We start from the raw sequence: 27,978 nt of genomic DNA, 5'->3' as shown, positions 1-27,978 counted from the left end.
CCACTGCAGGTCGGCCAGGCCACCAGCAGCATCTCACCTGACTGCTTGATAACCCTGAAACACGCAGATTTTCTCCTCTGAAAAGTATCGACCACTAACCCCAGCGGTGTCCCAGCGAAGCTTCTCATCCCTCCGGTAAGTGAAGCAGGAAGGCACCGCCGCCGCATCCTGCTGTGTGTGGATGTGAGATTCATGTAACGACCCGCTGTTACTCTGCTGTGAAAAGTCATTGCACTGTGAAAGTGCACTCTGTGTATCCATGTTAGCAAAGCAGGGAGCGTTATATCCTCCTATTGGCATACTGTTTTATTTTATCTTTGAGCATTTAAGTGACACCAAGGTGTCCTGCAATGCAGTTAGGATCCCAAATTACATCATTATGAGCGTTTATTGTAGTTTGAGGCCTGAATCTGTTGCTCTGTATGCTTTGCAAGGAACCGATAAGCTTATTGACACAATTTTAAAGATTTAATTTAAGAACTTGTTCATATTCATTTGGCTAAGAAATGTTACTTAGTTCAACTTTAACTCAATTATTCGTAGGCTAAAAAAAGAATACTGGAGATATTGAAGTCACGTCTTCCATTAAAAGTTTTCATGTTTTAGTTTTGCCACATTTAATTAAGCTGTCTTTGTTGACTCATTGAATCACATAAAAAATGACCCTTTGATGTCAATACCAAAATATGTTATAGTCACTGTAGTTACATAGTAGTGAGAGTCTATAAATACTTCACGCTGAGCTAAATCTGTTATTGCTAAATATTTCTAGTTATTACTTTAAGAGGAGCCTTTTTTTTCAATGGCTGTGGGAAAACATTTCGGCTGAATATATAATGTACCCACTTTCATGATCCATACATTGATATATGGACAGAATGTAGCAAGTGATTTTACTTTATTATTGTGCTGTTACTCATTGTTTGGTGTTCAATAACAAATCATAAAGTTCAACATGTTTTAAGTCAATATTCATTTATAGCCAATTAGTTAACAAAACTCACTCAAGTTTAAAATGAAGCTTTTTTTTGACACTATTTTTGCCTTGAGTGACCCTAAAGAAAAAAGCAGTGTTTTAGTGTATGGATGGTTGTTGTGGATTCACACACAGAATTGTCTGCCTCAACCCCAGCTCTCTTCTTCGTGTCTACTTTTACAACACCCTGACCCCGTTGGTTTTTATTCGGCACCTCAGACCCCGGCTTTTGTACACTTTTATGCATGCCGGGATGAATTAGAGGGCAATCCATTCAAGTGTCAGGAACAATACCCCCGTGGAAAAAAAAACTTCCCGGGTCAGGTCAAGGGAGAGGGCGGCACCCCCCCCCCCCCCCCCCTCCTTTCTCGTTGCTGTGGAAGCGGAGAGACACACGGAAAACTCAAGTCTCTGACGTCATCCCGAGGAGGGGGACATTGGGGGCTTGATTTATTTCTGTGGGAGCAAAGAGGGGCTGAATAGTTGTTGCGGAGGTGGGTCAACTGGAGCCGTCTTTATAGCCTGAAAATTGGACCCTATCTTGTAAATTAAATTTGAGTCTGCATTGGAAAAACCGAAAAAGGAAAGAAAACATGACGTAAAAAGAAATGAGGTACAAAATAAAAAGTTCTTTGGTGGCCTTTTTCTTATGTCACGCCCCAAACTCCCACCCATGTTACCACCCAAGTCTTGTAACAAGTCTAGTAAACTATGCAAAATGTCTCGCCAGAATCCAAAATAAATAGAAAAGGCATAACTAAACCGATAGTAGCTGATTGCTATTTTCAGTTTCATCTGGCTACATCACAATGAAGTGAAAGAAATATATACAGGCCTCCATCCATTAGGTAAAATGTAGGCTAGGAGTTATAGGGCTGAAGCATATATTGTTTCACCCTCCTAATTGTGACGTGCAACACTCATATTGCAGGACGTGCGATGCAAATCAAGTGACCTGCTGTATCACGTCACGCTAACACTTCTCTGTTGTTTGATCCAAACAAAATCTGCCAGTTTTCTCGTTTCCCGACACGACGCTTGAGGCAGACGCTCCTTTAACGTGAGTCAGATTTTAAAATGAGGCATCAGCTCATTAATGCTGTGTACTGTTAATGGAGTGAATATGCCTCGATTGCTTACTTTTAGCGGCTCCACCTGCAGCGCACACACGGGTGAAGTGCGGTGTTTAGTCACAGGCAGCTGAAGACGGTGAGCTTTTCATTTAATCAGAAGTTACAATGGGCTGTTCATGCAAACTAATCCAAAATGTGGACATCATTAGAGATGGTTGAGGAGGTTAGAAGTAACATAATTGCACGCCGCAAGTTAATCTGTGAAGTTCATGATGACACGTGTCGCTCCTCATATTCTCTCTCCACATGTTGTCTCTACCTCTCAGTGTGTGTCAGAGGGATGGACACAGTGTGTGTAATGAAAGAAGGAGGGGGTTAAGACTTGAATCAATACAATTTTGGCAATAATAACAGTTTTTTTTTAAATGGCATGAAATGCAATTTAATAGAATAATGAACTCTATTAAAATCAGGAAAGAATGTCAGATAATAGTATCTTTGAAGAAGTGACTTGAAAGAATATTAATTTTAAGGAAGCAAATACAATTTTGACATACATTCCATTGGCCCACGATTTGCCCAAGAAATTGTTTTTAGGAACTTTGCTCAGTGTCTCCTGTGTTGTTTTTGTAATGAGATCCGTGTACATGCTCTCTGTGTTTCTAGGGTATCAAAGTGAATTCTTATAATGAAGCCTGGAGTGCCTCTGTGCCCTTGGGCAAGCCCTTTTCCCCACAGCTGCCATGTAAACATGTTTGCAGTCCCTTCTGTTTCCCTGCTGTCGTCTTTATGGCAACCGAAGCAGCGGTTTTATTTTCCACCTTTATACAACCACCTGCGCCTTACTCCGCATCTGTTGGTTTAAGCCCGTAGCAGTAGCCGAGTTTTTACTAAATCATTCAGTGGGGGTCTTACAGAGCTCATAACACTTGTGATTAATCTGTAAGCCTCTGTGGCAGACGTCGGTTCACTGCTGCACAGGACTGGGAAAGAAAGCAAAGTGAAATTTGCCTAAAGCTAATCTTGGCAACAGGCTCAGATTGCTGGAGCAACAATCGGAGAGCAAAGCCAGAGGTGATAGAGACGCAGTGGTGTGCTGCAGGCCAGACACTGATCACCTGTTAACAATAGAATAAACAGAAGAAGATTCAAAGCCCTGTAGTTTGATCTGCAGACCTCCAGAAGGTGTACTCTGTCTGCGGCGTCGCTTCTTCCTGCCTCTTGGTTTTAATTTCACCTGGTTTACTTTTTCTCTGGCTTCATCACCACCTCTAGCTTCACTGCATGGATTGCCAATTTCCTTTTTTTTAAAATTCATTTTAAAATATTACTCATAACATACCCCTGAATATTTAAGTGAGCTTCCTACTACGCCTTACTGCCCAAGAAGACCTCTAGATGAGCTGCATTAGGCCTGCCCACAGTGTCCAGAGCCACTGGTCAAAGGCTGATCAATCTTTTGCTGTGATTGCACCTCAGCTCTGGAACAGTCTTCCACTTTCTATTTGTTCAGCGCATCGGTTTCTGCTTAAATCCTGTCTAAAGACCCATTTTTACAAACCTACCTTTTTAGCTGGTAGATGATTTTAACAGAGCTCCAGCATCCATATTTTACAGTTTTATTCTTTGTACCTACATTTGAGAATGCTCTGTAAATTATTTCTTGGCAAATCCGGTGTAGCCAGCGGTTAGTGTTAAACTACTCCCAGCACAAGACTTCCAAATACATTGCACACATACAGTTAATGTTGTACGTGTTAAGGCCGTCTTTGATGGGTCCATAACATCCAGCACCCATGGGAGCACCCGTTCATCTGTTTTCTTGTGAATCTCAAATGTTTGAGGTTTTATCAGTCATATCATACGTGATGATACGATGATTTAATCTGCTAATTATTTTTTATAGCGAAAAAAGTACTTATTGTGTACTACATTGGAACAATTTCTGTTCCATATATGGTTTATGGTTCTATATGATCAGCTGTTTGCCAACATCATTTTAATGAGTGTGACGTTGAAAACATTTTTCTGCTCGGTCAGTTGATAAGAGGATAAACACAGATTCCTGTTTGTTTGAATCAGATTCAGAAAGGGTCTCTTGTTAGTTCAATGGTTAGATGAATTACATTTGCAGTCACAGTTAATGAACATGTGTGACATAAACTGTGTTACAGGTGATAGTCATTCATATTGGTCTTAACTATACCTGTCGTAAGCCTGTTTAAACAGTTATTGACAGGACAGCCGTGCGTGCTCTGTAAACTGGCAGCTTTAATCTTCAAAATCTGAAAACCTCTTTTCAGACGCAGGCTGTTATTAGCAGATTTATACTAAGCTGGTAGGATAAGTTGTTAGGGGCTGCTGTGTCGCACACAGACTTTACAAAATCTTTCTTTCTCTGCAGGTGTTTTGGTTACAGCAAAAACATAAAAGAAACAACTCTGTTTTACTTCAATAAATACGCATCACCATGAGATTGTTCTCCAGTACAGTATTTTGTGGAATGATTCTTTAATTCTGTGACTTTACAGGTAGAGTCAGTTGCATTGTTTGTTGCAGCTTGTAAACACAACATTCAAACTGGAGCCCTCCTCCTGCGCTCATTTCCCCCAGAATTAACCAACCAAAACAAAAGACAACATCAAAATCAGTGATCACTTGAATTGGGACCACTAGTACAAACCATATAGTGCACTATATCGTCAGTAGTGTGTGATTTCGGACACAGCCAAGGTCGCTGTGATTGGCTAGTCAAGTGCAGTCTAACACTGATTGGCTGTTTGATTCTGACCTGATAAGTTTTTGTTAAAAAACTAAATACAAGGAGGGTGCTCACAGATACAGATCAGACACACAGTTATTCATAGGAACATTTCAATTTTTCATTGTTAATTAAATGCAATGATCAAAATATGTTTCTTTGACCAACAATGTAATTACATTTTATTTTATTTACAGAATAACTTGTTTTTATCAGATACTGTAGTAAAAAATATGACAATCCTCCATTTTTTGCTCACTTAGAGAACAAATCAATACAATTCAGGCTCTGAGGGAATAATCAAACTCTTTATAAAATGTATGAATAAAAAAACAATCACCAGTGGACAGCTTCCCTCTGAATGGGACTTTGATGCTGAGAGGGATGGGAGGCAGACTATGCTCTATTTATAGTATCATTTTTTAATTGTGGGCCATTTTGAGTCAATGCAGAGGAACATTGGGGACAGTTTTTTCAGGTGGGTATAATTGCCATGCTGAAAAACCAGCAGGACTGATGGTTGATCAGTTTACAGTATTTTGCAGACTTTAAGAAGAGGCTGTTTGGAGGATTCTCTGGCTTTTCAATTAACCATTTTTACAACATCCTGCTTCTAATAAATGTCTCTAAATTGAAAAGAATGAACCTACTTGTGACAGAGAGCATCCTCTGCCATTCAGGATATAAGGGATCCATGTCAGTCAGTATTGGAAGGTCAGTTTCACAATACATTAGGTGCCATGAACTGTACCTTGGCCTTATTAGTAATTCATTCCTCACTCTAGACAAACAATTCCATGTAATAATCTCCTTAATGCCAGATTTGAAAGGAACTGTTGTGTTTTGCTCGGGAAATGTTAATCCTGCATTCAAAGCCTACTGTATCACGCATGAATGTTTTTGGCTGTTGTTGGACTGAACATGCAGCAAACTGGTCTAAATAAAAAAATGTACCGTAACATTAATTTGAAGTATTATGTCACAAACAGTAGTTTTCAGTCAAGTCTTTGGCCTTCAGTAATGTGCTCTGGTTTTAACTTTTAATTTAATACAGTGTCGTTTTGGGGGAAAGCTGTGCTATAAACTCTGTCACAGTATACGCGGAGAGATTGGTAGAGGAAGTGTAAGAGAACTACATTGAGGGTTATCTTATTAGACAGCTTGTGGACGGACTACTGACATGTTCATTGATGTATTAGCTCATCCATTGCCAGGGGAGACAGGTTGAAAGCTTGAGTGTTTCAAGTTATTGATCCTTTAAAGAGGACGTGTGAACATGAGCAAGAGCAAAGAGCAAATGAAGAATTTATTTCATTGTTTGGTGTGAAATATCCACCTCCACCATATTCACCACGATACAGGGTTAATGATTCAATATGTACCACAACATTGTAAACAAACAATATGTTTAGCACGTGTTTGTTTCACAAGCCCTCATGCTGTGTGCCGAGATGTGTGCTTTTTTACTTTGTCTTTATGTTGTAAAGATGACAGATTACAGGGCTGTGAACAACACGAGGTCCTGAGATTATACAGAACTCAAAATAGAACACCTGCCACAATTTTAAGCATGTAGACGATATTGGAACGTTCAAAAAATAATAATATCACAATTTAAAGCATACCAGTCTTTTCTGACACCCCTAATGTAAATGCATAGTACAGCCTTAACTAGAAAAGCGCTATACAAGCTCAAGTCCATTTAAAAAAAAAAAAAATCCTATTAACAAAGGTCACAAGTATTTTAAGGGCATACTAGTTTTCATTTCTGTAATTCATTCTTTTCCCATATGACACTGAAAAAGCTTTCAATTGCGTTTAACATGGTAATAAAACATTTTTCAGTCAATTTCACAAGCCCTCCAAAAATCCTGCCTAAACATAAAAGCATCTTTTTTCTAGAGTTGGGATCCTGTCCTTATGTTTCCTCATCGTTCTTTTGAGCATGTTGCTTACTGCACTATAAATGTAGCCATAAGGTTACACAGGTGAGTTGCCTCTGGGTCAGCACCACTTAGTGTCTATCCATTCAGGACATCAACAGTTGAGTTAGAAGAGGGGTTACTTTATTCATGTGGACGTGAATAATTCACACAGTCAGGTTCTGCCAGGGTTCACTCAGAAAACACAGACATGACGGTACCAAGTGCTCAATCTCTGAAGGTATTTCATAAATCCTGGATTTCCTGAATAATGAGCTCATTGTCCACAGTGTTTCCCAATTAGACTCCTTTTGATAATGTGTTAGTTCTGTAATAGTGGTGCGGTTAGCAGCTAGTGCACAAGGTGAGGAATAACCAGCACCTCATTGGACATTTGATCTGTAGTCTGTCACTTGCAGCACATTTTTTTCTGAATAACACAGACTGCAAGAAGGGAGATTTTTTCATACATAACTTTACTGACACTTTATTTATGGCCCATGTTGCATTTTGTATGTGGTCAAGGATGTAGGGTTAATGGGATTTATGTAACAGAACAGATTTATATAGCTTGCATACATTAGTGATCCTGCTGCAAGTTGTCACCTTCTGCTACATCCGAATGATAAACTGCAGCCACTCTGCGGATGCCAAGAGCCACTGGGCTGAAACATTCATCTCTGTTTGCTACATATCCCCTAAAAGGTGTCAATTCATATCTGCTGTGTATGAAAGTGGAGTTTTTGGCAACAGTGTGTCTGTCTGTGGGTCCTCTTGCAAAGAATGCTCCACTCTTAGTCGTAGTTGTGTGTCATCTCCATGGTAGTATTATTTTTGATTTAACCTTTATATATCCAGGCTAGTCCCATTGAGATAAGAGATCTCTTTTTTAAGAGAGACCTGGCCAAGAATAGCAGCAACACACAGTTTCAACAACAAAAACACTCAAACTCATACAGTACACATAAAATCATCAGCTAAAAAAGTTACATACAGAAAGTTTGGATTCAGGACTCTTCACTACGGATTCAAAAACATTCAGGGTAACTAAGTTTTGCAGTTTAAAATCAGACTGCAGGTTGTTCCAAGCAAAATGTGCAGAAAACCTTAAAGAGCCCATATTATGCCCTTTTTGGGGTTCATATATTTAATCTATGTACCTACTTTTGTACGTTCACAATAGCTAAAGTCCGAAAAAAGTGTCTGTTTTCATGTACATCTCCTCTTTGCTCCCTCTACTCTCTGAGTCCGTCAGCTACGCTCTGCTGAGCCCACACTGTTAGACCCCACGTGGGCCGTGGTTGCTCAGCACGCTTCTCGGAAATTTCAACATGAGCTGCAGGGCTTGCCACAACGAGCCAATGGTCTTAGATCAGTGATCTCACACTGACAATGACGTCGGACTGACACATTTTTATCGAAGGGGGCTAGAACCGAGCGTTACATGCGGCTAATGCTACAGCTAACAGGAGGAGGTAGGAGAAGCCGCGTTTCCGCGGACTTTGAATTTTTGCACATAGACGTGCCTAAACATGCACAGGACACTTGGAAAACACACTAAAGGGCATATAAAACCAGAAAAAGCATAATATGGGCCCTTTAAAGCTTTCTCCCCCAACTCAGTTCTAACTTTGGGAACAACAAATTGTACAATGTTCAACCAATGAAGGTTGTGGATTCTATCCTTCAGAATCATTCAGAGACACTGCAAACATTTCAGATCTTCTTCTGACTGTGCATCAATTTTTTATATATGACCCTACAGGTGTGTGGCAAATTAAAGGAAAAACAAAGGTGAAGTGTGCCAATAAAATGTTTGACCACTTTTTTCATTTATCCCAATTTAACATTTTTATTATATCATAAGAACTTATAAATAATAATAAGGTCCCCTTACAAGAAAAAAACTCTCAGTGCCATAACAATACTGTCACTGACTGCCCCCTCACCACCGTTTTGACAAGTAGAGATCAAGGTTGTCGGGGGGGATGAAAAACAATAGTCTCTGACGACGACATCCCACTGAGACGTACACTAAACTTCCCTCTGCTAACGAGCGTTCCCATGGTAATGATGATGTAGCAGGATTGGCAAAATACCTTGTGTTCGTACGTCTTTGCCCCAACGGTGTGAGTGAAAGACCTAGGCCCTGTGGGGTGTTCACTGACCCTCGGGGAATTTAACAGGAAGTCAGCAACAGGGGATTATTATAGCAGCCGGAGGCACTTTGACCCTCAGCAATACCCAATTGTGTGAATGTATTTTATTTGTGTTGGACTTTCTGGCTCCCAGGATTTTTGTTGACAGTTACCTCTTGTATGAAACTTTTAAAGAAGAAGAAAAAAGTCTGACACGATCTTAATTATTTGTAGGTGTTTTACATGACCCCACATGGTATTAAGACTGTACTCCATTAATCTGATATTATAAGTGATTTAATAGGTTATGTGTTACTGATAACAGCAATTTGAAATAAAATATTGGCTTCAGCTTCTTACATTTCATTCTTTGAATTCATCTTAGTTTACTATTGAGGTTGAATAAAAGGGTTTTGGACTGACCTAAAAAAGACATAAAAAGACTTCTGAAAATGTCACAATCCCATTTTTCAAGACTTTATAGATTGAACATTTATTAAGTACGTTTATGTATTAGCACTTATTCACAGACAAAGGTCACAAAGTGCTTTACATGGTAGGCTTAATCAAGAAAATATTCAGAAGATTAGTCTGTCATGGAAAAATGATTTAGTTGCAGCACTGACACACAGAATCAGGTGTTAGTAAATGAGGATCCTTACCTGACCTAATAACTTTGGTCCTCATTCACCAACAGTTCTGAAAAAGGAATTTGTTGTTGTGCAAAATAATAGGCTATGTTATTGTGTTTTACTTGATTTTGCAATTTTATATTACTAAATAACATGTACTAATACACGATTTAAATATGGTCATCTTACATTTCAATCAGGTGATTTTTGATTTTAACAGTAAACTGTACTTAAAGTATATAAATAAACACAGCACTTAGGAAATCATTTTTAATGAAATAATTACAATACAAGTGTACATTTACAGGTATTTTAATGACAAATCTTTTGTATGGCCGCTTTTAGAATAAATGTTACTTTCTGCAAACTATATTTATTTTGAATTTGAAATGTGAGAAATTACTTTTGCCTCTTTTGTTTCCAGTTATTTTTCATTTCATCTGGTTTGCCACTTCTTACACTATTAAATATCATATAATTAAACCAGCCTGTTTGGATCTCACTTCGAGCAGCAACATCCACTTCAAGACTACTTCAGTATTTCTAACTTGGTGTCCAGTGCTCAACCGGTTAAAGATTTTAACTTGAGCATTACAGATATCTTGACTTCTTTTTTTGATCCGGTGTAACTTCTGTGTGTGTGCTGTGTACACACTGCCCTGCAGTCACACAGAAAATCGCTGTTTTTCTATGCCTTTTAGGAAAAATATGCACATGGCCTTAATTAATTTCAGAACACTTGATTAAGAACAAGTCATGGATCAGATGGTTTTTCTTAGGAACTTTTTTAAGAACAAATTTAAGAACAATTTTAATACATATGTGAATGAGGCCCATTGAATATAATAAAAAGACTTGGGTCTTTGCCTGGGTGGGGTTCTCAGTTACTGATATACAAATAGACCAGACTGGGAGAGGTCCCAACTTCACTGCTGTTGAAGACGGCTTATGTGTTATATGTGTTGTCCTGGGTTGTGTCAGCGATCAAAGACTAATGACAGTGGGTGGGGTGTTTCTTTCATTAATGAAGACTGAAAGGAGCAGGAATGCTTCAGGGTAGACAACAGGTGGACCTTTAGATGAATCTGTCTGTGTCCATTTATGGCAGCAGGTGGATGAGTGGAACCTGGAAACCACCAAACAGAGCTACACTTCTCTCCCTCAGGGCTTTTCTGTCTAGTGTTACTGACCGCTGTGCTCCCTTCTCTGTAAATCATGTTAAGCAAATGGTGTCAGTCACAGCCTCAATGTGTGTTTTTGTCCCCTTCCCCCTTAGAGTTCAAAATATAATAAAATGAATATGAAATAATACATAAAATATAATACAAATGAATCAGTGGCAGTCTCAGAACTACTCTACCTGCAGCCTGAGAACATTAACACAACGCTCAAATGTCTACTATTAACTGGGAAGACTTTTCTCCAAATGTTCCATTTAGGGAGATTTTTTTTAAATATTTAAGGGATTGCAATAACTTGCATTCTTAAAGAAGTTAAGTTTAGAAGATTATTACTTTGGTAGGGGGAATATAAAGCTACGATTAGGCTAGTGACCTTAGCTAGATTAGCATAGGCTGGAAACAGCTGGCTTGGCCCCATGAAAACAGAAACAAATTATGCCTATCATCAATAGAAGTTTGATTGTTATAAGATTATATTTTGTTTAAATTCAAATCAAAGAATAATGCATGACATTTACAATTTGTTGCAGGAGTACTTCAGACTTAACCAGGCAAGCTAGACATTTTGAGAAATACACTAGTTAACGTGTTGATACCACTATTACTTTTAAAATCAAATATGGCTAGTGTTGCAAAAATATACAACACGGATGCTGTTAGGCTCTTCCCTTACGCTAAAAAAATCCCCTAGCAGCTAAAAAATTATCAATGAACACATTTTATTATGATCCTATTTGATTGTTTTTAAAGTTCATAAAGCGCTACAGCAGCTTGCTGGAAAGTTAATTGTTAACGCAGCTAGTAATGGGAAAGAGAACGTAATGGGAAATGTATTTTGGCACTCTTAAACAAGAGTTTAACAAGAATATTGTTGTTAGTCTAGTAAATGTCTGTCAAATATGGAGTCAGAGTCAGAGAACGTAGAGTTAGGTAAAGGTTAGCTGATCATGAACACTAAGTTTGCTTTGCTCTGTACAAAGGTTTAACATATGCCTGTCAGTACACCTCTAAAAATAGTATACTTATTAAACCAATATATCTTTTCTTAGGCCTTTTCAAGCCTAATAAACAGCCGAGATAGCACTTCTCCAGCCCTTTGTATGCTTAAGTAAGCTAACCTAAGCTAACTGCCTCCTAGCTAAAGTTTTATATTTAGCTTACTGAAGAGAGTTGTGTTAAACTTCTCGTATAACAGTCCAATAAGAAAAATACATCTATTTTTGAGCTATAAATTCAAAGCTCCTGTCGGGAACAATTCGTTTTTCAGGGGCAACCCCTGCGGACATTGATCTTGTCCTCTTTGTGAATCTTTGACCCTTATGGCAGCAGCTACTGTCATTCAAAAATTACATTATAGAAATCATTTAAAATAATTTAAATGCTAAACTAAAACTTCCTCACAGGAGCTTTAAATCAGCTGGCAGAGAGCAGATGAAAGTTAGAATAAAGCAAAGGGTGAGCCAATAACAGTTCAAGTGTTTTTGTTCCACAGTTTCTCCAAAGCATCGGTTAGCGTAGCCATGTTTTAAGCGCCACAGGTGGAGCTGACTCAGTGTGAGGTCAGATGTTCTCACAATCTAATGAATTAGACATGAGTCACGGTGTGGCCCAGCTCTGAAGACAGTATAGCTGAGAGCACTGGCTGATGTTGGCAACCTGAGGCCGGTTGTGACGTCTGCTTTATAAATTAGTTATAAACTCTGGGTATCAGATGGACAAGGCTGCTGACAAATGTGAGATTGTCACTAAGATGTTAAAGAGTTATGTAAGAGGCAGAGGGGTGATAATAAAAGTAATCAAAAAGACACTTATCAAGCCTTTGGTACCAACTTCAAATTGTTTTATCTGAATGAATGCCAATGAAAGACAAACCCTTGACCGATCTGGAAGCTGTTACTCTGCACTGACATCAAATTATTTCTGTTAAAGTGCTTGAAATAACGGACTCATTTCCATCCACCACCATGTCTCTGATGTTCTCTCTTGTTTTTTTTGTCAGAAACATTAGTTGTTTCTTTTGTTGAGGCCAAGAAGAGTATCAGATCACTGTGGCCATGTCAACTGTGGTGCTGAGTGATGAGCTGTCCTGAAACAGGACCAGTTTGCCTCCAACTGAGAGCATCAGTGGTAATGTTGACTTGAAAGAGAGAGAGGGGAGGCTCAGGCACTCCTTTTCTACTTCCTTTACTTCCTCTCCTCTTCTGGTCTGCAAGGATGGAGAGTGGTTGAGTTATCCAATGCAAGAATCAATAAGCACTTATGAGTTCAAATTATTCTCTGATGTTTTTAAAGACTAGTGTTTCAAAATAAAGTGGTCAAGACTTTGACTGGTAAAACTTTAGATATTCCAGGGAGCTTGTGTTCAGATGTGTTTCTCAACAGTTGTTTGATTATTAATCAAACAGTTTGCAATAATTGTGCAACTGTTTATGATCTAGATGTATAATTGGTGGTAGATAATCACTGTATGGGGCTTCTATTATCTCCAACATACACAGGCAGGCAGTATGCTATCAGCTGAGATCTGCAGGTGTTAAGATATAATTGATGTATTGGAGCGGATTTTAATTCTCTATGTGGCATAAGGCAATTTACACATGCTCTCCAGAACTATAACATTTTTGAATGTCTTCTTGAGTTGCAAATGGCGTATGTTCAATCATGACCTCACAAAGCATCATACATACTTTTTGCTGTGGCTCTGGAATGTTAGTAAATGATGTTGCTGTGCAACAGGCCCTTTCCTCTGGCAACAGATGATGTTGATCTAAAAACATTAGAGACCGCCTGCTGTTTTCCATAAAGTGACAGGCACTACTGGATGCTGATTGGCCACAAGCATAAGTCAGTAAATGTGTCAACATGATTTAAGCAGTTGTTACTTTACACTTGACTGGAGTTCATTTCAGACTTCCTCTGCAAGAAACTAAATCAATAAAACTAAACTAGACATAAGTGGACATACCATCTGAAACATAGAGCAAGAATGCAGTTTACTTGAATGTACCTGTTATAAGACAACAATGAGATTGACTTGTTTTCTTTGTTATTGGTTAGTAACATGAGAACTTGAAAATGATACCAAATTGTGTAACAGAATCTAAGTTGTGAGTAAAATGTCTCAGACCATTATTCACTCCACAGCCTGACTTCAAAGCCCTCCACAAATTACAAAAAAAACTGGATTTGCCATTTCCTTCATTGTAAGCCCTTTTGACCGTGTACCCCATCTCTTTTGATCTCTTGCACCCCTTAATTTCCCCTAATTTCCGATTTGTCCATGACAACACGCATGACTTCCTCTATATAATACTGTCCTGTGTTGTTTTTGTTGCTCTTGTAGCTCCATGGCCATCGCCGACCTCCACCCTCTGCCCCTGGGAGGTAACCTTCAAAGGCTCTGCTCAGCACGTTGGCTGACCAGCTGAGTGATGGAGACAGACAGAATCAAAGGACATGCTCCCTTCATTGTGACTAGATGAGGGGACACCTAACTTCTTCTTCAATTAGAGGACATACACTGCAGCACTCGGATTATTTGAGTGAATTGATGCACCTTAAAGAAGAAAAGTTAGCGCTTTGGAAATCATTTGAAAAAGGATGAAGTATTAAATACATAACATTAGAGCTCATATGGTGGCGTCTATTCCCTGTAATGCTTGTTATGAGTTTTCCATCCACAACCAATGAGCCAGAGAGCTGCAGCAGTGAGGGAAGCAGCTGCACCACCTCTTCTGTCACCACCTCCGACCTGTCCTCTATGTCCGCACACACTCACGCCAACATACCTTCCCTCAGCGATGACCCCGACACCTCCAGCCACACAGCTCCCCCACCTCCTCCCCTTCCACCCCCACCTCCTCCAGATGTGCCTCCTCCTCCTCCACCTCCCGCAGTCACATCCAGCAACCAGAACACAAGAAAGAAGCGCCGCGTCCGCAGCTTCTTCTGGAAGCCAATACCTGAGGAGAGGGTCAGAGAAAAGCCGAACATCTGGACTCTGGCAGTGCGGCAGCAGCAATACGAGATTGATGTTCGGTCAGTGGAGGAGCTGTTTGGGCAGCAGGAGGATGCGTCTTCGGGAGTACGTGGGCCGACGCCAGCTACAGGGACCTCAACACGTGTGTCCCGGGCCCGCTCCTTCAAGGAGAGCAGCAAGGAGGACGTGAGTGGTTGTCATGATTCTGTTTTAAGACCTACAGTAGCAACAATTGAAAATGTGTACTGACAGTGTTGACAGTGATTACATAGAGATTAAATCACCATTAAACCTCTGTGAGGGAAGTCGGTATAGTCATTACAGAGGACTTGCCATTAAAGTTGATTTAACATTACCACTATTTAATCACGTAATGGGTACATATAGAAACACCAGTCACACAAACAGTACAGGATGTAAATGTATGAAGGGGCACAAAATAGAGATCATTAAGGAGTCAATGTCGGACCTGAAATGCTCTTATACCTGTAACTGAAAATATTTGTTCATAGTTTTGTCGTAACAAATCTCAGATTTAGAAGATACGGAATCTTGATTAGGGGGAATATGGGTGTCTGATGCCTTCAAACTCTTACATCAACAGCCATTGTTTTCTCAAACATGTGCAAGATCTAGCAGGTTACCTAAGCTCCTGAGCACACCAGGATTAGAAAGTCCCAGATTCATCATCACACAATGCTACTGTAAATAATGCTGCTGCCCCCCCCCCCCCCTTACACTGTACTAAGATGTCTGTGCAGGGACATGTTAGGTAACTGGTGCTCAGTTACAACTTTGCTTTGAGCGTCAAATATTATTTGTGTTTGTAACAAAAAAACAATCTATCTTACGTCATTATTGACTCCTGGAAATAAACATGTGAACTGTTTAGCAATACCTGCGTCGGGACAATCAAGACTCAAGTCTCAAAGTGTGAGCAGTTTTCAGAGAACTATTTTTACTGATGCACTACACAGGGAGTTTATAGGTCATGCTGATTTTCATCTCTTTTCCTGCTTGGGCAATTAAAATTATAAACAGTTTTTATGTATCATAAAAAAACACATAAGCCTACAGATGTGAAAAAAATATATACAAAACACCAACACACCATAGATCTTGTAAGAAACATATTGTGTCTGAAACTTAAATTGTGTAGGAAATATAACAATGTCAGTATCATTTTGATGAGTCATTATACGTGGTCATGGTCACATAATCGTCCATTTCTGTTGTGTTGTAACCATTTTCTATTTTTCCAATCAATTTATTATTTTATAACATTCGGTTTATGTTCACGTTAAAGTAAATGACTTTCATAAGCTTTCTGTTCTTTTATTCCTCCACCTTAGCTGGACTATTTTCCTCACCTTTTTAAAAGATGTAATGAGGTCTTGTTGAGGGAGTCTTTTATATGTACATACTGTACAGTCATGTACAGTCACCCCTCAAGGGAAGCAGTTCAAGCTTTTGTTAATGAGGGAGGCCCAGTGGAATTGCACTGTCCCATAGGATAACTATGCAATGTAGTGGTGATGGGGTGGGGGGGGGGGATGTTGTGTAGGTTACAAAAGCAACAACAACCTGCAATGTTTAGAGGAAGGGAGTGTGTGCAGATGTACACAGGATTTGAGCGTGTTTATTCAAAATCTACAACACAATCATTTGTAATGTGTGATGTCTTTCATTTGGTTTCAGGTCAGTATTCTTGACTCCAAAAGGGGGATGAATGTGGGCATTTTCCTGAAGCAGTTCAAGAAGTAAGTCATTCCCACCGTTTTACTCCCCGAGGGAAGGGTGGACATATGTAAAGGTGACTTCAACCAACACAACAGAAAATGCTGAGTCAAGTTTCCAGAGCTGCTTTGAAGCTCCTTGACAGAGATCGTCAACGTGGCTGATGTCTTTAAGGAGTTGTTTTTATTTGATGACTTGATGAGGGTGTTGAAGAGTGTTTTTTGCAAACATCATAATGTTTCCTGCATATCAGTCTTACCATGGCAAGATTAGACGTGTCTTACAGAGAGAGAAAGTTGTCAAGGTACAGGAGCAAATGACATAAAGATGACTTTTGCTTTATGAAGAGTTGATTATGGTGGTATACAAGGGCGAACGAGCTGTAATGGATAACGATCTTTATCAGTAAAAATGTGTTTGCAAATTCAGAAATAATGCAAATTCAACAAAACACTCAATAATCCAAACAAAAACAATAACTTAGTAAAACATGAAAAATACAGAAACAAAGGAAATGTATAAGAAAAAAGCTTCTGTCATTATAAAGAAAGTGCTACAAGCCTATAGGGGGACACAAAAACAAACAAGTTTGGTGAAATGTATTCATTGTCTTGAGTCTCTTGTGCAACTGAGTGGTGTAAGCACGAACCCTCCCTAAATACCCAGTGCTCCCAGAGCAGGTGGATCAAGTTACCCATAACTACTAGCTGTACAGCTAACTGAATACACTAGCTAGTAGCAGCTAAACTTAGAAGTCTGTTTTTCAGAAACGGACATTACAGGCAACAGAAGCATTATCAAATGGGCCACGGCAAGAGTAAACATCATTAACATTAATCATTTTTATTTAACTGATGTAAATATGTTTGATTTTTAACTTCTATTTTTATTTTTTATAATTATATTCCCGTCACCTGTTTTCTGGAGCTGCTGTAATGCACAAATTTCCCCCACGGGTGATCAATAAAGTTTATCTTTATCTTTAACGCTACACATAGATGACAGCAGGTCATTGTTAGCTTAGTGTTAACTTTGCTAGTTAAAACACACAGCAAAATGCCTGATGCAAAGCCGGTAAATTTGCTCAACCTACAGGCTGCAGTGGCGGGTAAACGAAGTTAACGTGAAAGAGTGATTTGTGACCTAAATTGAATCTAGTTCTGATGAGTGTTCCGCTCTGACTTTAGAGCCAGACGGTCCTTAACGCTCACTGACCATAGGGCTACGCCACTTTGTGTCAGAGAGGGTGTAAGTGGCTCACCGTTCACAAAGCTATGTGCTCTAATGGCTTGGCTCGATTTCACTTGAGCCCAGGGAAGTACGGACTGGCATCTCCATTTCAATGGGTCTACCTGCTAGAGGTGTGTTTAAAATTATGTCTCCCTTGTCCTAAGTCCAAGATGATTAAAATAACCAGGCTGTGCTGTTGACTTGTGGTCAATGGGGTGGGTGAAAATGTAATTAATTGTTGTTGGGTTAGGTTTTATTTATTATGTTAATTTTTTATTTTATATATATATTTTTTTAATTTAAATAGTTATTATAGAGCTCAAATTTAAGTTTTTCAAAGTGAGCTTTCCAATTAAAGGCTTTTTAATGTCGGCGACCATGGTCTTGTTTTGTTTTTTTCTTTTTAAAAGTATCGATTTAGGCACCACCCTCTTTTAAGTATTGATTGAAGACTGGTATCGGAAAAAACCCAAACGATACCCAACCCTAGCTTTAGCCTACTAGCAAACAGCTACATGCACCCACCTGTCAATCAACTCAGCAATGCACCTAATTATACAAATTTATTATGCAAAACTCTTGCTCTAAAATCAAAATAGATGTGTTAAAAAGTAATGTACCCCAGTACAGTTTTTACCAATAAAGAAATTAGCTGTTCTTCTGTAACCTTTCTGCATTTACAGTATTATCATTTGTTTTCTGTGGGGCCTCTGTTGTGAAACTCAGTGTGGTTGTGTAAAAGTGTTAGAGCTTATTCAGTCTTAAAGGATTATGAGGGCCACAACAGTGAAAAATATTAAATGCATAGTGTCTTGGTGAGGGGTGGGGAGTGGCATGTAGCTGGTGGTCAATAACTTTCTGCATTAATATTGATATCTGTCTATTGAGGAAAGACAGATTTTTCCACCATGAGGATGGCAGTGAGCTATCTTACATTTTAATTCAAATTCTTCTGTCTCCAAGTTGTTGTTTAAATATCTGGAGGTACTTTGAGACTCAGGAATGATTGCATAAAACGGAATAAGATCGTTCCTAAGAGAAATAAGTCTTGGTTTGTATCTAACACTGGAGCCAGGTTTAGCTTTTGAGACTTGTATCTTAAAAAACCTTTTCGGTTGAAGGTTGTGTTTTTGAGCGAGACTGTTAAGGATTCCATTAAAAAGATTTATAACTATTGTAGATTAGGGTCCAATTCTGTGTCAGCTATAGTAATAGGCTTACTTAGCTCTCCATTGTTCATAATTAATTGGTTCTGGAACTCTCAAGTTGTGTTCAACCAGACTCAGTGTTGTGTTACAGTCGTCTGGGGAAGAGAACAGAACAGTGTTTGAGTTGTACCACAGTGTATTTGCATTGCTCCCCACTGTATTTTAATGACATTTGACTGTCAGCTGTACTGCAGTGAGTCAGGACTCATTGCGATCAGTGACTTCATCCAGTAGTTACTAATTTGAGGTGACTGGAGTTTTCTGTAACTCAAAGACTCGTGTAGACCTATTTTATTAGTCAAGTCAATTAAGTTAAAGTGCATATTTTCAGTACAGTCATCCTCAGAGACACAGCAAGGGTGTGACTGTATTCGGAGGAAGTCTGTGATATTCAATACGTTTCTATATTGCTGGTCTGCAGCTGCCTGATTTGTTTATCTTGTTGTTCCTATTGGTTTAAAAATGGTTTTATTGAATTAAACGTGAATGTTGCGTAACACAAAAAAAGCACAAAAAATGTTAATCTTGAGGCAGCAGAGGAGCAGCTACTCCCATGTTACGAGTGGTAAAACTAGGGTTTTTGTCAATTTTGTCAGTCGAGTTGGTGATGCTCAAGAACACGATTAAACTGCTGTTTGTGTTGAAAAAAAAAAAAGTCCTGTTACATTGTCTGACATTTGTCATATTTAGCATTAGCACCCAATGGTTATGTGTTTGCAATTACAGCATCTCCTTGGCTTCTGATTGAAGTGAAACAAAATCAAATATGGGACAATGTTTAGTGATAATCTATTGAACATTGAATATTGCTAAGCCAGACAGCCTTTGTAATCTCATGAAAGCATCATAATAGAGCACCTGTGTTATTTGCAATCCAACTGAATCAAAATATCCAACTTCCAGGTCCAACAGCTCCATTGTTGAGGACATACGACAAGGAGAAGGAAAGAACTATGGAGCAGAGCTGCTCAAAGACCTGCTGAGGCTCCTGCCAGACGCAGAGGAGGTTTGTGTTCTTTCACTTTCTCTGATTATAAAAGAACAGTGAATGTACCGGTACATAGACAACAAGAGAGCATGCTGAGCTTCCTCCTTTTTTTAATCTTTTCAAACAGATTAAGAAGCTCCAGTCGTTTCAAGGAGACCCAGACAAGCTGACACTGGTCGATTCCTTTATGTTCCTCTTGATCCAGGTGCCTCGGTAGGTTGATTTTTCTATGGTGTGTACATAGTGTATTTAACTCAAAGGGAAATGTGAAGTTGTTGGAAAGTTAAAGAAAAGAGAACGTGTTTGCAATGTTCAGACTTCATTATGGGGAACTTTCAATCAAACTTGTGCTGCTGTCCTCACTGACATGTCCTCGTATCAAATGATACGAGTTAGCTTAGAGTGACTAATCCAAATCTATTTCAAATTGTTGAATTGATGCTAGCTGCAAAGATTTAAGTCACTTTTTTGTATCTTTTTGCACGACACTGAGTGATAACACATTATAGCAATGTTAGTGTAATGCAGATGCATTCACTACTGGTTGTATGACAGAGAAGTTATACAATGATAAGTAAGTAAAATACTACCCAGGAAGTATTGGTTAGAGTAATTTGACTAAAATGGGTAGGAGTATCTGTAGCTGCATCAGTCAGATCCAACTGCCACTCAGTTTAAATATATGTTCCTCATCCATCATCCTCTAAATTTAAAGCCTGTCACCTCCTCTTTCTGTCTGATCACTGCCCACAGAATCAGATCCACCTCATAGTCTAACAGAATGAACCCCTCTCTGCTTCATCTGCAACAGGTTTGAGGTTCGGATCGAGGCCATGGTGCTTCATGAAGAGTTCTTCCCGTCTTGTAATGTCATGAGCAATGAGATCGATGTTGTCCGTGTTGCCACTAAAGGTAATAACACTTAGCATGTGCAACATTTACAAACACACACACACACAGACACACACATTAACATGTACCATGACAGGTAACCTAGATATTTGAGATGTCAGTGGCCTAACCAGAGATAAAGGCTGGAAAGACAACACTGTTTCCTCTTTGTACTGTTTGATGTATTGTACTGATAGTTGTATTTTAATGTACAGTATGTAATGATACTTACAGTAAACCAAAGTTTGAAAGACGGCCCCCTTTTTGTTTAGTTTCAGTAGACCTCATCTTCTACTTTATTTAATGTGATGTCAGGTTAATTGACATTTCACATAAACTAAAAGAAGTGTAGAGCAGTGAAGTTACAGCTGATTGGAATGTGCCATCACTGGAGCCTGTGTGGTTTTAGCTGAGTCACTCTGTCTTGCCTCTCTGTGCTGCCTTGGACTTTTTTCTTAAACCTCCTCTCTACTGTACTTTGACCTTCTCACTGCATTGCAGAGCCATTAGTTAAACACTGCATGAGACAAAATGCTTTTGAGCTTTCTCAGACATTTATTAGTTACAACTTTAAAAGCATTTCACATTTTTTTGTTTTTTACTAAAAATTCAGAAGGTCAAATGCAAAAAAATGCACTTGATTTGAATTTGGAGTGGGTGGTTGTTATGACTGTGTGTGTGGTGGTGGTGAACTACAGTAAAGTAGTGTGTAATGGGCGGGGGTAATCTGCTCTGAAATCTTTTATTGAGTTTATATTGATCCCTTCCTATAGATCTGATGAACTGTGAGGAGCTTCATGCTATTCTGCATTTGGTGCTGCAGGCCGGAAACATCCTGAACGCTGTAAGTGCAACAGTTATGTTCCTGTGATGCATTCAAATACAAAATCTGTCTTATTCAAGGGATAGGGGCAGGCTTTGTATTTGGCATTTTTAACAGACCAAAACTAAAAATGTTTCAGTTTAACCCTGAATAATTATGTACTATGTCAGTGGAAATCAGCTTATAGTTGTTATATATGGTATACTAGTTATTTTCTTAACCAGTTTTGTTTAGCAAGCTGGAACAGATGGAGTGTGAGGTAAAGACATTGAGCACAGGTTAGACAGAAAACAACGAGATGAGTAAAAGCTAGTATTACTATATCTTAATTCTGCAACACCTCATAACCGCTATAATTCATATATTGGATCACATTTGGTCATTTTATCAAGGTGGTATTAGGCTGATCCTTCAAACCTAAGGCTATCGGTTTACCTCCACCTTAGCCTTAATGCTAAGCTAAGCTAATAAGCTGTTGCTCTAGTTTCCCACATAGACAGAACAGCAGTATAGATCATCTACTTATCTAACTCCCAGGAAGAAAGAAAAATAAGTATATTACTTAAATGTTGACCTAATTCTTTACAACTTTATTTAAATATGAGGTCTATGAGCAAAAGGAATAAGCTACACCAGGCTTTAGCTACAGAGGTTATACTTGTTTGCAGATTAAGTCATGTTTTGGTCTTTACATGGGGCTTTTGTTCACAGGTTAAATATAGAACTGCAGCAGCGTCATTTAAAAAAGAAAAACTGATTGCCATTTAATTGATTTCTTCCGATGTTCCTCAGGGTGGCTACGCAGGAAACGCTGCTGGTTTCAAGTTGTCATCTCTCCTCTCATTGGCTGACACTAAGGCAAACAAGCCAGGGATGAACCTGTTGCACTTTGTTGCCATGGTTAGTAAAAACTGAAGTCATACTACATGATGATCCTGTATTGTTTTGAATTGTAACATTGATGATCACAATAGGGTTATAACAAGTACATCTTTATTAAATCCATCCAACAAAGCGGAGTTGGGCTTTGACAAAATGCTAACACTCTCACTATGTTAGCAATAAATTGAATGCTGATAACGTTGCAAGGGTACTGTTAGTTGCAGGGTTACTTCTTATTTAGTTTATTTAAGGCAAACTTTTACTGTTGGACTTTTATAGAATAATGGTAATAACTTCTAAAGATTTACTTCTTTATTTTAAGCTATTTTCACTTCTTAAAAAGCTAATGTACTGAATGTACTGTATACTGATAATGTACTATATTTATATAATATATATAAGTATTGGACTGTGAAAACCTTTTTAAAGAGATAAGATATACTTTATTGATATGTCATATCAGAAAGCATGTGGTTTAAATTACACAAAATCACAACAAAGGAGGACAGGACACATTTCAGTGAAACAAATCACACATCGTTTAGAGTAAGTTTTATATAAACGTTTCACAGAAGTGGTGCTTGTGTAAACAGTCAAGTGTTGAGTTAACAGGAGGGCAGGTGGACAGCAGATGGTAACAGGAAACAGAAAAGAGTCAAGAGAAGCTTGCCAAGCTCTTATATAACCAAACAAAGGCAGGCCCCTTCACACCGCAATGATGCTACTTAAAACCGAGCAGTAAGGAACATATGGATTATAAATGTGTCTGATCGTCTGTGCTCTCCCCACACAGGAGGCAAAGAAAAAGGACGAGAATCTGCTCAGGTTTCCAGAGAAACTTCAGGATGTCCAGAGGGCATCCAGGTAAACTGTTTGTGACAATTTGAAAAATGTCTCCAATCTATCTGGACTGTTTCCTACCAGCCCCCTCTTAAAATGTGTAAAATCTGAAACAGTGACTGCCAGCGAAAGTGGGCTGATGATGGAGTATTTGGAGTTATGAAAGCGCATCTGTAACAGAAAATCTCCTGCTTTGAGGTGAAATGGGTGAAAGGCATGTTCTTGAAAATATCAGGGCTTAAGTGTCCTAAAATCGTCTAAAAAAGTGCATGTGTGAACGAGGCCATAGTCACTCTAACCTTCCCTTACAGAATATTACGGTATTAAGCAGGCTGGAAGGTGGGGACTTTTTGCTCCATCAAAGGTTGTTCAGTTTCACCAAATTCAAATTTGTAAATTGGTGAACTCAGTTGTATTCATAAACCCAATCACACACAACAAACACACAGCTCCCACCACAGCGGCCTCCGAAATGTTCAGTTCCCATGTTTCACATAAGTGACATTGCTCTAGCAACTGTCTGTCGGCTTATGTCAAGGTTCATATCAGCCATCACCATGGCGCTCTGAATGCAGACAGAAAAAAAGTCCCCATGGTTTGTAGTTCTCAGGGAAATCCCCAGTGAATAGTTCCTCTTCAAAAAGTCCCCAGAACTGTTTGGTCTGAAAACACCTACATAATGTAACACATAGTGGCCTCTGACAAATAAGTGGTGGGTACATTTGTGCCATGTGTTTCTTTGATTCATTATTTCCTTGTTCTGTAAATGACCCCCACTTTGAACAGTTTGATTACCAGTGTGGTTTTAACATTTTTATTTATAATCTAATTGACAGCACATCTAAAGTTATTACACAAGCTGACATCTAACCTAAGTGCAGCACTTGGAGAGTCGTGTTTTAGAATGCAGGCTGATGCTAAAGGCTGTCAGGCTCTGTCAGCTTCACAAGGTCATCTCTGAATGCAGTTAGCACAGCTTCTGCACCAGAGATGAGAGTACTCCTCCCTTCCCTTTTCTCTCTCTCTCTCTCCCTCCCTCCCTTGGGATAAGTACATTCATTTCTCCTGATGACAGTCTGGGATCTTTCTTCAAAATGCTGTTGAATATTGTCACTAAGCCGTGTTTGTTAGCAATCTGATTATCATGCAAGCCATCTCCAATGTTGCTTCTAAGCACTTTTTCATGATCAAAATGTCTCTGTTTTGATATTTTCATGTAGGGTCTCAGTGGAAAACATTGAGGTGGAGTTTTCCTCTCTATATGTTCGGATTAAATCTCTGGAGGAGAAAATTCAAGGAGACCAGGAGCTGCTGCAGCAGCTGGAACCCTTTCTGCAGGTAAAGCAGCAGTAGTTCTATAATGTATTACAAATATTACATAACTACTTGGATGCGGGCCACTGTACATCACTGGCTCTGCTGACTCATGTCCTATAGATGATGACATCTATGAAAGTGTAAGACATTTTGTTAATAAAAAATGTCCTGTCTCAGAGTTCAACACAGGGGCTTCAGGACTTGAAGAGACGCAGGCTGGATCTGCGTAAAGAGGGAAACGCTCTCATCGATTTCTTTTGTGAAGACAAGGACACCTTCAAGCTGGATGAGTGCTTCCGCATCTTTCAAGACTTCTGCATTAAGTTCAAGAAAGCTGTCAAGGTGTGTTTTAAGGGAATAATTCTTGCTGTGTATTTTTCAATTCTGTTGTGATTTTGCCATTATATTTTGGTATCCGCCCACCTGCCTCTAAAGTTTTTTTAACCTCGCTATTTCCCTCAGGACAACATGGATCGTGAGTTGAAGGAAGCAGCCAGAGAGCGTCGTCTGAGGGAGTTGGAGGAAAAGCGTTTCGCTTGGTCAGGTGCAGATCAGAGTTTTGGTCGGAGCAGCAGCGAGAATGACGTGGAGATGCTCACTAAGGAAGGTCTGCTGGACTTTTTCCAGCAGAGGTCTCAGAGTCCACACAGCCCAATGGGACGCTCTGCCAGCGCCCGTCGCCACCGGCACACCATGACCTCTATAGCAGACAGAGAACTCAAAGGTTACCTGGAGATATTTGGTGGCTCTGGGAATCCCTCTGACTATTCCAAATTTAACAGCCTACCTCGGACAGGCCGCACAGTGCAGCGGAGGACAATACCCTGGATCTCAGCTCAGGATGACAACCGAGAGTTGGACCGCGACAGAACAGTGAGATCTCCACATGCAGAAACTGAGCCTATCAGCCCACTGGCAATGTTTTCTTCCCCTGGTCCATATGATAACGATCCTTACAACATCAACAATAATAAATACTCTTCACTGTCTGAGAGCAGCGCCCTGCCTCGTTCATTTTGTGTCTTTCAAAAGCCTGTCAATCTTCCTAACCCAACCATTTCCAGCCACATGAATGTTAGTGTGGAGAAGCACACTTTGGTTCCAGGTCCTCAAGCTTTTGACCTACCAAGCCCAAACAATAACAGCAATCATATGAACTTTGTGAACCATGGGGATGTCGTGGTGACTGATTTGGAAAGGGAGCAACGAAGACTTCCCTTAAGGCTTGACAACCTTGTACGTAATTTTGGAGTTTTGGAAAGAGGAGCAGATGCCAAGGCGGCCTTGGAAGGCACATTAGATCTTCATCAGCAGGTTGGTATCTCTCCTGAGAGAGAAAAAGAAGAAGAAGACCACAGTACATTGTCATCAACAACATGTGATACCCCCCTCCCTCTAGATACCTCTGCATCAAAACAGAAACCAGTGTTTTATATTGTAGACTGCTCGGAAACAGACTGCTCTGTCACCTTTGATTACTCTGAGACTGAAAGCTCGTTTCTAATGAAAGAGGGACTTCATTTCAGAAGCAAAGATCAGGAGAACCAGCAGGATCCAAGCTCCCTGTCCTCTAATTTGGACTACATGTCTCCCAATGACCAGTCTGTTTCAGAGCCCAAATGTGTGGATGCAGCATCCATGACTCCGTCTGCTACCACAGAGGAGTGGGACACTGAGAGTTGCGACACTGCTGAGGGAAAACCAAGTTCTGTGACAGACACTCAGAGAAACAGCAGAAAACCAGCTCATACAAAGAGCAAAGCTGGCAAAGCAACCAAATCTAGCGGAGGTCATGGTGTGCGGACACTTAACAGCACAGAGAACCTGAGCATGCGGAAAGTTCTACCCATCTCTAAGATAACAAGAACAGGAAGCATCAAAAGAGCTGAGAGACCTTCAGCGCATGACAGTGGAGAATCACAACGTCCTCTTCGGGACCAGAGCACTCCACCGAGAGGAAGGAGCGAAAAGACCACGAGACCTCTTCGACACTCCAGCCTTCCTCCTGATGAGTCAAAAGCTCAGAGGGGAAGTAGCCTGACAGGCACCTTTTCAAGATGGGCAAACGATGCAACTCAGAAAAAGGCTTCTGTCCATAAGCCGAGCACAAAACCAGTGAGGAACATCCCTAAGCCTCCACCTGAGGAGAAGATGTGCCGCTCCACCATGAGAGCGCTGGCTCAGGCTCAGGCTCAAGCTCAAGCCCAGACACAGGCTGGAGCTTCTTCAGAGAACAGCAGCTGTAACACTCTCAGTGCAAGAAACAACTCTGATGTACCGAGCTTTGCCCGCAACACCGTTGCTTCCACTACCAGGACAAAGAAAGAGCTGGGGGTGCCGTCCATCCCAACCACTCCGGCTGGCACCCCCTCCATTCTCAATCGACATACCTCTGTGAAGCAAACAAGGTTCTCTCCATCAGTTGCTAATGGGGAGGAGCGCCCACAAGGGACAAACCTGCGACGAGTACAAAGTGTGAAAGTATCCAGGAGCAGTGCCTTCGTCAGCGAGACTCCGCCACCACTCCCCACACGTGAAGATATCCGAAAGACTACTAACGCTTTGGAAAAGGCTGTCCCGTCTAAAGACTCTATGACGCCCAGCAGAAGTACTAAACCAACCTGGAAATAAAACAAACTTGGTGGATAATGACTTTAAAAGACAAACAGAAAAAGAGCCTTTTCCTTGACTTGATGTATATAAATATTTGCTCTTTTATCACATCAAAGTGCACTCTTACGCTCTCATATCATGCAAAAGACAAGAATCTAGAAATATCACGTTAAGCTTTTCTTACCCTGTAAGGTTCCCTAAGTAGCTGACTATCAGGTTTATGAAATGCAAAGAGCAACATGCACTGAACTGCCCAACATGTTCCAGCTTTGGAACAAAAAAAAGTTGTTGTTCCCAGCTCATTTTGTTGTTTTCCAGGGTTTGGGGTTAAACTAAACTGACAAATGGCAAATGTATTTTTCCTTGCCTGCTTAGCTGTCTATTTACTGCACATGCTTATGTCTGTGATGGATGTCAGTGTTGAACACTACTGACTATACAATGCTGCTAGTTAGTTCTGACAACTAGAGACTGAGTTTCAGTCTCTCTTTCATTCAGGTTTACACATGTTATTGTACCTTTACTTGCTGCTGTTATGGTGTATTTTCTTTGTGTGGCAGTCTACTTTAGAGTATCGCTCTATTTTTGCGTCTTTTTTTTTTTTGCTTGTTACCTCAGAGATCGCAGTGGCCTTGTCCCAGCAGGAAAATGTAAAAAAAAATATGTTAATTTGACAGTTAAAATCATATGACCTGGTCAAAAACTGCAATGTCACTTTTATAAATACCTGATACATTAATATTACTACAAAATATAATGTCACAGATTATAAACCAGTGTATTCCAA

At 39.8% G+C, this 27,978-nt stretch overlaps 1 protein-coding gene across 1 annotated transcript; it reads left to right on the top strand.

The window, feature by feature from the left end:
- Positions 1–10: 10 nt before the first annotated feature.
- On the top strand, positions 11–27,978 carry fhdc1 (FH2 domain containing 1). Its single transcript, XM_061056097.1, has 12 exons — positions 11–135; positions 14,027–14,848; positions 16,361–16,422; positions 19,741–19,843; positions 19,953–20,038; positions 20,637–20,737; positions 21,490–21,560; positions 22,332–22,439; positions 23,215–23,285; positions 24,482–24,599; positions 24,756–24,920; positions 25,041–27,978. Exons 2-12 carry the CDS (start codon positions 14,339–14,341, stop codon positions 27,207–27,209), a joined length of 3,564 nt encoding a protein of 1,187 aa, XP_060912080.1. The 5' UTR covers positions 11–135; positions 14,027–14,338; the 3' UTR covers positions 27,210–27,978.

The sequence above is a fragment of the Labrus mixtus genome, chromosome 2, assembly GCF_963584025.1.
Source record: "Labrus mixtus chromosome 2, fLabMix1.1, whole genome shotgun sequence".
NCBI classification, from domain to species: domain Eukaryota; kingdom Metazoa; phylum Chordata; class Actinopteri; order Labriformes; family Labridae; genus Labrus; species Labrus mixtus.
This window is presented reverse-complemented; position numbering and strand designations above follow the sequence as displayed.

Excerpts from the sequence above, each read along its gene's own strand:
- fhdc1 (XM_061056097.1), top strand. The coding sequence starts at position 14,339 with ATGCTTGTTATGAGTTTTCCATCCACAACCAATGAGCCAGAGAGCTGC. Across the intron at positions 21,561-22,331 it reads CCGGAAACATCCTGAACGCT|GGTGGCTACGCAGGAAACGC; the intron begins GTAAGTGCAACA and ends GATGTTCCTCAG. Across the intron at positions 24,921-25,040 it reads AGTTCAAGAAAGCTGTCAAG|GACAACATGGATCGTGAGTT; the intron begins GTGTGTTTTAAG and ends TATTTCCCTCAG.